Below are 10,781 nucleotides of genomic sequence, written 5' to 3' on the forward strand. Positions count from 1 at the left end.
ATTTAAGTTGTGGAGCTGATCGTCCACCATTGAGAATGAGTTAAGCACAGCCACGTGTTTGCCGGAAGGCATGAAACATCTGCCGATCGATTGAAATAGATGTGGTACGAGACGTCGCATCATATACATGTGGTTCGGGACATTTCGTCAAGCGTTCATTAATATTTGGAGGTCCCATCATAGATATGTGATCTATCAAATGGAACTTCCTCCACACAATCTCATATGTGACCATGAGAGAGATAGATGTGAATTCCAACAATTTTCTTCTAATATATATTAAGTAAAATCCAATTTTTTTTCCCTAACTATTTAAGTATAATTGGACAAATTTTCGAAAGAAATTGTTTTTTTAAACTTTTGTCAAAAAAAATATTTTATTTCTAGAATTTTTTAATAATATATATTTTAATATCCGGAATACTCTTTAACTTGATAGCCACCTACCAACAGATGGATTAGAGCAGTTGACTATGCTGCAAGGAAAGCACACAATACTGTAATATCGGAAGGAATAACGATTCTTGAAGCCCTAAATTTTACAGAGCAGGAGGGCTTGAGCAAGATTTGGATATGCTCTGATTCTGCTGTCTTGACTGATGCTACCCTTCGTACGAGGCTGAAGGTTGTCGAGTTCAGCTTCATCCCCCACGCAACTTAACACTTCTGGTCACAATCATCTTTTTGTGTTTTTGGGAAGGCTGATGCGACAGCCTTGTCGAGCAGCTGTAACTCTCTTTCTTGAGTGCTAATTCATTCTTTTTTTCCCAAAAAAACAAAAAACAAAAACAAAACTGCAGCTGTAGCTCACATATAAGTCCAAATGTACATCTCATTTGAGGCTGCAGCTACGGGTGACTCCCAGTATTGAAGTCATCCACCACCGAGAAGAGATGAGCACATCCACGTGTTCGCCGAAGGGCGTCGAACACGAAAACAGACTCACAAAGTATTTATTTGAATACTTGTATTTATTTGATGGAAACACGTATTTATTTGAATTTGAGTCAAGTAAAATCCAACATGTTTTGGGTACAATCTTTCTATATTAAGTAAAATCCAAATCTGATCTTCAAGTTGAATTCCAACATGTTTTATTTAATTTAAATATGTTAAATATAATTTAAGCTTATCTAAACTTGAGTCTAAGATTTAAGTCAGGAAAATGATCCCTAAATATTTAGAAGTAAGATTGTATATCCAGATCTCACATTGGTAAGATTTTTTTTAATTTAAATCTAACTAAATTGTTATTTGAATATTCAAATTAGATTTGAGTGCATATTTTTCTTTATTAAAATTCAATTGATCCTATTGCTAAATCACAAGCATGATAGATTTATTTCTTTATAGGAAGTTAAATCATTATTAATAGACCAATATAAGCAATACAACCACAAACTCCCTCAATCAAGTCTCCTCCTATCACAACCACAAACTCCCAATGGGGCTACTATCATCGAGAGAGTGGTTGAAATGTTATTCATGGACCACCACGAGGAATACGACCTAAGACTCCCCGACGAAAGAACTTGACCCTATAGATTATAACCTTTTTTCAATAGAAGGAACACAACCGCAAACTCCCTCAACTAGGTCTCCTCCCACATATCCATCATAGTTTCATTGAGACTGATGGGGCTACTATCATCAAGAGAGTGGTTGAAATATTATTCATGGACCACTACGAGGAATACGACCTTAGACTCCCGATGAAAGAACTTGGCCCTATAGATTGCAGCCTTTTATTATTATAGGAAATTTGATAGTAAATAAGATTTCGATAAAATCTTGCTACTTTATTAAGGAAAATCCCCCCTCCTAACCGGTATAAATAGGAAGAATATATCAATAAAAAATATCACTTTTATCTTCTATCTTGTATCATGGTATTAGAGTAAGAAATCAAAATATCAAAGTTATCATTGATGACTTAGCTTTGATAGGTCATTCCCTATATGAAGAAAAAGTCATAATCCATACCCTTAATGGCCTTGGAGTTGAGTACAAGGAATTGGTAGCCACAATTCGAGTACGCAACTCACCAATGTTATTCGAAGAATTCTATAACAAGTTGACTGACTATGAAATATATTTGAAACACGAGGACAAGTTGCCTGAACCAACCATCATAGCTCAAGTCAGTCAAAAGTCCAAGTGGAAGAGCAACTAATACAACAAGAACATTAACAAAGGTTTGGCGAAAATATCTCTTGACCCTATGAGTCTAAAATAAACCCCCCTTTATTAGCATCATCAACATTCCTATCAAGGTGGCAACTCCAATAAGCATCAACCCTAGTGTCCTGGACTCACAAGTCAACAAAGAGTCATTTGCCAACTGTATGATAAAGCTGGATACTCCGTAAAAATCTATCGGTTTCGACCTAGAGTCCTTGCTCCATCACAGTGACCTTAGGTGAATCTCATGACTACTCTGACTACTAGTCAACTCAATTGTATTATGGACTTTGGTGCATCTTATTATATTATCTTTGATCTTCAGAACTTGTCTATCCATAATAATTATAGCGACAATGAAGATATCATCGTCGTTGATGGTAAAAGACTTCCTATTACTCATACTAGTTTTATAACGCTTAATTTCGATACCGCAACTTTTACACTTGATAATGTTCTATGTGCACCTCATATTAAACGAAACCTCATTTTTGTTTTTGAATTCTGCAAACATAACAATACTTCAATTGAATTTTTTTTAACTCTTTTTTTGTCAAGGATTTGAGCACAGGGGCATTCTTGGTCCAAGGCGAGAATAAAGGCAACATTTACAAATTATCATCAACTCCATAAATAACTCAGCCCACTATTCGCTCTTCGATTGTAGCTCCAATCGATGTGTGGTATCGTCGTCTTGGTCATCCCTCATTCTTTATTTGGTAGAAATTATTTTCTCATTACTCTCTTCCTATTTTTAAATCAAGTAGCTTTATAACTTATTGTGATGCATATTTTAGTAATAAAAGTCATAGATAATCCTTTGACATATTCTACATATCCTATTCTAAATTGTTTAAAATTATTTATACCGATGTTTGGGGCCTGCTCCAATCATTTCTTTTGACAAATTCAGATTTTATGCCATTTTTATAGATTATTTCACTAAGTATACATGGTTATATCCTCTTCATCGTAAATATGAAGTTTCTACAATCTTTACCAACTTTAGAAAGTTGATTGAGAACTATTTTTAGTCTACAATCAAAACAGTTTACTCTAATGGTGATGGTGAATTTCAAGCCCTAACATCTTATCTCTCTACTTGTAGTATATAACATCTCAAGTTACCCCCACATACTCCTTAACTAATTGGCTCTACCGAATACAAACATCGACATATAGTTGAAATTGGTTTCACACTTCTACATCAGGCCTCCATGCCTTCTGGACAACAACCTTTCAAACTATAATATACCTTATTAATTGTATGCTTATGCTAGTCATACAATATCAATCTTCATTTGAAATATTATTTCATAAATCTCCAAGCGTTCAGAAACTTAAAGTATTTGGTTGTCTATATTATCTATGGTTACATCCCTATACCTCCCATAAGATAACATCAAGATTTAAGCCTTACATTTTCATCGGATATTCTTTTGAATATAATGCTTTCTGATGCTATAACTTCCAAACTAAAAAAATCTTTATATCATGCCAAGTTATTTTTGTGGATTCTATCTTTTCTTTCCAAAACTATGAGTCTCCTACCATGCAAACTATTTCAACAAACATTCATCATTGGAGTATACCTCTATCCTATTAGACGAGCCTCCCATGACACCATCTAGTTCCTCTCCTCAAGATCCACACTCTACTACTACTCTAGTTCAACAATAGCTCATTCCCTCAATTACTACTTCACTCCCTTCTTCTCAAGTTTCTCCCATTCATGAGCCAATATATTTAGAATCACAACCATTGTCTTTACCTTCTTCAAGACCCAGTGACACTGATGTACCTTAGCCTGATCCTGCCCATGTCAATGACTTTCCACCGCTTATACCAACAATACAACCTCACAATCCCATATCCTCTAGCCATCCAATGATAACACACTCTAAGAGTGGTATTTTCAAACCACATTAAATCATTGACCTACATGCTATCACAAAATCTTCACCTAAGACCATTGAACTCACCATATTCACTCAAGCCCAAAAATCTTAACACTGGCATAAAGTCATGTGCGAATAATATGATGCCCTCCTCCATAACTCAAAATGGAACCTTGTATTCTTTCATCACAAATAAAACATCATCGGGTGTAAGTGAGTTTTTCAAATTAAGCGGAACCCAGATGGATCAATTGCCAGATATAAAGCATGTCTAGTTGCCAAAGGGTTTCATTAACGACCTGGTATTGATTTCACTAAGATATTCAGTCATATTGTTAAACTTATAACAATTCGACCTATCCTAAGTTTGGCCACCACTAGAGGCGGACAATTACAAAAACTAGATGTTAATAATACCTTTTTATAGGGGACTCTAATTGAAAACGTATTTATGCAACAACCTCATGGTTTCATCTATCCTCAATATCCAATGCATGTTTGTAAACTACAAAAGGCTATTTATGGACTTCGTTAGTCTTCAAGAGCCTAATACACTAAACTTGGCTCGTTTTTTACTCTAATTGGCTTTATCAACTCTAAGTCTGATATCTCATTATTTCTATGACAACAACATATAGGCATAATGTATCTTTTGGTGTATTTTGATTATATTATTGTCACGAGCAATAATCCTATGGAGATCTAGACATTCATCAAGTAATTGACAGATCGATTTTTCCTTAAAGATCTAGGAACCTTGAGCTACTATTTAGGAGTGAAAGCAACATATACATCTTTAGGTCTCTTCTTGTCATAAAGAAAATATATTCAAGATTTATTATTAAAGATAAACATGCAAGACACAAAAGAGGTTACAACTCCCCTCTCTACTAGTGAATCACTCAAATTATGTGATGGAAGTTTTGCTATGGAACTCACTGTAGTTGGCTCCTTATAGTACTTAGCTCTCACCCACCCAGACATCTTTTTTACGGTCAATAAATTATTATAATTTATGTAGTAGCCATTTGAGAAAATACAGGACTTGGTAATAACAAGTGAATTAAGGTGGGACAAAAGGCAAGGAACACTTGAATCTGGCCTGGCATTAGCGCCACCACCACGTCGGGTTGAAAGGATTTCATTGATTTCGTTACTATGCATTGGTCTGCAGTCAAATGAATCATGTGATATCTTAAAGGAACCCTCAATCATGGTCTCTTTCTCCGCAAACACTCTCCACTTCTCTATGCTTTTGTTAACACCGATTAGGCAAGAAACTTTGATGATAGAATATTCACGTCGGGGTATATTATTTTCTTTAGAGCTAGTCCAATCAGTTAGAGTTCTAAGATGCAAAAGACAATTGCATTGAAGCTGAATACCATGTCATCGCTACCGCTGCTGCAAAACTTAATTGGGTTACAAATCTGCTCAAGAAACTCAATATTAACTCCACTTTTACTTCTACAATATATTGTGATAATGTCAGAGCTACCTACCTGTGTACCAATCCAGTGTTCCACTCTCTCATGAAACATATTGCCATCGACTTTCACTTCATGTGAGATCAAGTTCTCCGACATCAACTACGTATTTCTCATGTACATACGACTGATTAACTAGCATACTCACTCACGAAATCTATCGCCCATAAATTATTTTCATTCCATCGATCCAAGATCGACATCCTTGACAGGAGTACCATCTTGCAAGTTCATGATAGAAGATAAAATTTTCCCAACTGCATGAGAAAATCTCGCTACTTTGTTGAGAAAAATTCTTCCTCCTAATCTGTATAAATAGGAAGAACCTATCAATAAAAAATATCACCTCTATCTTCTGTCTTGTATCAAATGATAACGATTGATGGATGACAAAGAGGAGCATAACCTATACAAAGTGGATAGTTGTGGCTAAGAGTTGTTTTTTCTACCACAACTACCGAATGTATTTCCTTATAAATTCCAACACTAGGCAACAAGCTATCGCGACCTCCCAGGTTTTGGTTCCACAAAAAAAAAAATGGAGACTATGGGTTTGCAGTCACTTGCTCCAGGTGATGAGGTTGTGGATCGTAAGTCTGCAGGCTATCATCCGAGCGTGTGGGGAGACTACTTCATCCTACACGGCCAGTCGTCCCCTGAAACACAGGCATGTAACGCCATCACATCTTTAAACATATGCGTATGCCTGAAATGCTCGAGTTCTCAGCAAGAAGGGACGATTCCGAGTTCAAAATATGTGCATTCATTACTTATTTTTATTCATGGATGATGCAGAAGTGTGATGCAAGGATGAAAGAGAGAGCTGAAGAGCTGAGGGGGCAAGTAAAGAGCATGTTCGATGATACTACTGATCTGCTGCAGACCATGGAGCTGATTGATTCAATCCAGCTTCTTGGATTGGATTATCACTTTCAGAAGGAAATAAGCGAAGCACTAAGTCGAATCCATGATGCTGATATTGACGACCACGGTCTTTACCACACTGCTCTCTGGTTTCGGCTGCTCAGACAACACGGACATTATGTGTCCCCAAGTAATCCGCTTAATTCCTTAAAATAAAGCAGTATTTGTATGTGTGATCCAAAACAATACGATATTTTTTATCATCTTTTATTTAATTCAATCATAGATTTTGACAGTACCAATAATATTTTTTTGGTAAAATAAACATAAAAACCACTCACAAAAGTCTTTATTTTGATTATCACATAATCATTTAAAACAGTAAATTAATTTTGATATTATGGCTTTATGTTTTTTTTTCTAAAAGCAAAAAATCTTTTGTATTTCTGTAGATGCCTTTAACAAGTTCAAAGATGAGGGAGGAAGTTTCATGTCTACGTTGGGCAGTGATGTGAAGGGACTACTAAGCTTGTACAACGCAGCCTATCTTGGGACTCATGGGGAGATCATTCTTGATGAAGCCATCTCTTTTACGAAGAATAACCTAGTGTCTGCATTAGCTGATCTTAAACCACCATTAACAACGCAAGTGTCTCTCGACCTCGAGACACCTCTCTGTAGAAGAATGAGAAGGCTCTTGGCAAGAGATTACATCTCCATCTACCAAGAGGACGCCACACGAGATGATGCCATCCTGGAGCTTGCAAAGTTGGACTTCAATTTGTTGCAATCTCTTCATCGCGAGGAACTTAAGAACATCACCAAGTAAGCTCCTCCTCAATTCTGAATTCCTTGGAGCTATATTTCTTCTGGATTTTCATAAAGAAAAAAGATACAATCAAGTTGCAAATGTAAACAAGTGCAGGCTAATTGCTGAGATTGGTTTCTCCTCCCTTCAAATTTAAATTGATATGTAATACCATTTTGATTTGTGAACGACTTGAAGGTGGTGGAATGATTTAGCCCCCTCAAAAAATCTCAGTTTCGCTCGAGATCGATTGGTGGAATGTTACTTCTCGATTCTGGGAGTATACTTTGAACCCTACTATTCTCATGCACGAGTGATAACGACCAAGGTGGCTGCCCTTACTTCAATTCTGGACGACATATATGATGTCTATAGCACATTGGAGGAGAGTCAACGACTTACTGAGGCAATTCAAAGGTTCACAAATCTCTTATGGATGGATATATTACATTTTACTATCATGGATCAACAAATGATAACAAAAAGTACCACTAATAATATCACATAATAAAATAAAATATTGTATAATAGTTTTATTCATTGTGTATAGCAAAATAACAACATGTATGTTTATGTTCTATTTTTCTAAAGTGGTGAAACTAATACATATGCAGGTGGGATGCAAAGGTTGTTCATCAATTACCAGAGTACATGAAAGATTATTATCTAAAGCTAATGCACACCTTTGAAGAGTTTGAAGATTTATTGGCTTCCAGTGAGAAATATCGCATAACCTATCTAAAGAAAGCGGTGAGTGATGAGATTATAATGTTCATCTTACTTTCACTTTTATTAATTAGCATTACATGAGTAATAAACAAATACACTAATGGCCAATGCAAAGAATAAGCGTTTGAGATGCGACAATATTGAACTTAGATTGTCTGACTCGTAGATGCTACTCATGCATTACCAACATTAAGGAATGGTTTTGTTTTACTTGGGTACAGATGAAAGATTTATCTGAAGCTTATTTTGAGGAATCCAAATGGAGAGATCAACATTATGTACCGACTTTGGAAGAACATCTACATGTTTCCCTCATAAGTTCAGTATATCCTATGCTCGAATGTGCCTCTTTCGTTGGAATGGGAGAAATAGCAACTAAGGAGGCATTTCAATGGATTACTAGTTTCCCAAAAATTGTCCAAGCTTCTGCAATAATTGCTCGTATCATGAATGACATTACTTCACACGAGGTATGGTCATAATATAATCTTCTGTGTTTTATATCATATAAACATTTTTCATAGTAAATTTTGCACTGATTTTTGTCATAGTAGAAATATGAGAACACAAAAAAAAAGAAAAAAAATAATATACATTCTCCAATTAGATGAGATGGACCATAATTGAGGTTTAATAGGTAATCTCCAAAGGTTGTCTTCAATATTCCTTGTATTTATCACCTCAAAAGCATTTCTTGTGTCACTCAATTGCATTATCAAAGTTTTGCTGAACTCCTTAAATGATTTTATATTAAGAAATCTAGTACAAATGAAAAAACTCAAGTTCGTAAGCTTCCAAATCTGTAGATTCCCAAATTCCTCTCATCTACACCTTGTTATCGATAATAGTCTCTTATTATGTTTTAATATAATGATCATGTAAATCCTGAAAGGATCCCTCAGAATTCAGTTTGAAGAACTTTAATCCTCTTTTTTCATGAAATTTGCAGTTGGAACAAACTAGGGAACATGTTGCCTCCACAGTCCAATGCTACATGAAAGAGTACGGAACAAATATGCATGTGGCATGTAAGAAGCTCCGAGGTCTAGCTGACGATGCATGGAAGGATATAAACAAAGAGTGCCTCAATCCAGTTGCATTCTCCATTGATTTACTTGAAAGGATTGTTAATTTTTCACGAATAATAGAAAATATATATAAGTATATCGATGGATACACCAACTCCTCTACAAAGATGAAGGAATACATCTCCTCGTTACTTGTACAACCTATTCCAAGTTAATTGTATGACGATGCTTGCTTCTTTTATTGATCCTTTATTCTGAAATATATTTAAGCCTTTGTAAACTAAAGGCTGCAGGTAAAGTGAACGTTTACTGTAATAGCCCTGTGAAGCTCAAGCCAGTGTTATCTATGGAAAACAGAAATCCTTGCTTAACAGTAGGTCAAAGCAATTTGCAAGTTGCTGGTATACTGCTCACTCTTTTGAGTCCTTCAATTTGCAAGTTCAAACCATGTTTATCGTGAAGACAATAAGGTTAAAGCCACTGTTAGCTCGAATAATGCTTTTCCATCATTGCTCTCCTGTCTTTTAAGCTATGCTATTTCAGAAACTCCTTGTATTAGGCTAATGAAGCAATAAATTTGTTTATTCTTTTTGGAAAACACAATTTGCAAGTTGCTGGTTAATTCTTGCGGCTTACCTAAATGATAATTACTCTGTGGAAGAACTTGTAGGCCTACTGCTTGCCAACTTTAGAAAGGCTCTTGAAGTTGTTACTCTAAAAAGAATGTAGGAAAGATGCGGTTGGGTTTTGTATATATATATATACATATATATATACATATGTATACATATATGTATACATATGTATATACATATGTATACATATATGTATACATATGTATATACATATGTATATATATATATATATATATATATATATATATGTATATATATATATATATATATATAAACATATATATATACATATGTATACATATATATATACATATGTATATATATGTATATGTATATGTATATGTATATGTATATGTATATATACATATCCATATACATATACATACATATACATATGATTTGTGTTTTTTTTCAAGAAGCAAAATTATATTAGCTAAACTATAAAATTACAAATGGAGCTGCGCAAATCAGAGCACAAAAAATAAACCAATTGAGAGGGTCACTCCTCTCTCTGAAAATATATAGCTTTTGTCCATGTAGCATGTGAAGCTAGCCACTTGGCAGTTTCATTTCATTCTTTATATACATGCGTCACAAGAATGATGCTTCCTAGGAGATTAAGTCAAAAAAAAAAAATTTCAATTAAATTTTAGGAGAACGAAGAGGAACCTTTTCTTAAGTCTATTGGCTGTGCTTGGATATTATTTTGCAAATAATGTTACAAAGGGTGAAGGGTCTATAATCTATGATCATGGTGGCATTGATATTTTTGGGAATGAGCAACATGTGGGTTTTAGGTAAAATGTATTAATCATTGTGAAAGCTACATAATACTTAATGAATCATAACTTTTAATTCATTCTAGTACCTATGGTAAAATATTTTACACAATGAATCCGTTCGGTCTAAGACTCTTGCCAAGGCCCATTTGGTTGAGAGCAATAATAATCTCATCCAATAAGAATGGTTTACGAAGACTGATATGATTAGTAGAGAAAATACTTGCAAGTTAAGACAAGTATGGCATTCGAGAGGAGAGACCTGTTGATAGTAATCCAAAGGTTGGTGCACTAAGTAGCAAAAGAAAGAGAATCTATGTGTTTGACTTCATTCGAGTCATAGTTAATGATCAGGTGGATAGAGTTCATCCT

At 34.9% G+C, this 10,781-nt stretch overlaps 1 protein-coding gene across 1 annotated transcript; it reads left to right on the forward strand.

The window, feature by feature from the left end:
• The first annotated feature begins 6,045 nt into the window (after window positions 1-6,045).
• On the forward strand, window positions 6,046-9,236 carry LOC135642211 (alpha-humulene synthase-like). Its single transcript, XM_065158167.1, has 7 exons — window positions 6,046-6,233; window positions 6,362-6,620; window positions 6,883-7,255; window positions 7,437-7,655; window positions 7,853-7,988; window positions 8,189-8,437; window positions 8,917-9,236. Exons 1-7 carry the CDS (start codon window positions 6,105-6,107, stop codon window positions 9,208-9,210), a joined length of 1,659 nt encoding a protein of 552 aa, XP_065014239.1. The 5' UTR covers window positions 6,046-6,104; the 3' UTR covers window positions 9,211-9,236.
• The last annotated feature ends 1,545 nt before the right edge of the window (window positions 9,237-10,781 follow it).

Source organism: Musa acuminata, chromosome BXJ3-7, assembly GCF_036884655.1.
Source record: "Musa acuminata AAA Group cultivar baxijiao chromosome BXJ3-7, Cavendish_Baxijiao_AAA, whole genome shotgun sequence".
In the NCBI taxonomy this organism is placed as follows: domain Eukaryota; kingdom Viridiplantae; phylum Streptophyta; class Magnoliopsida; order Zingiberales; family Musaceae; genus Musa; species Musa acuminata.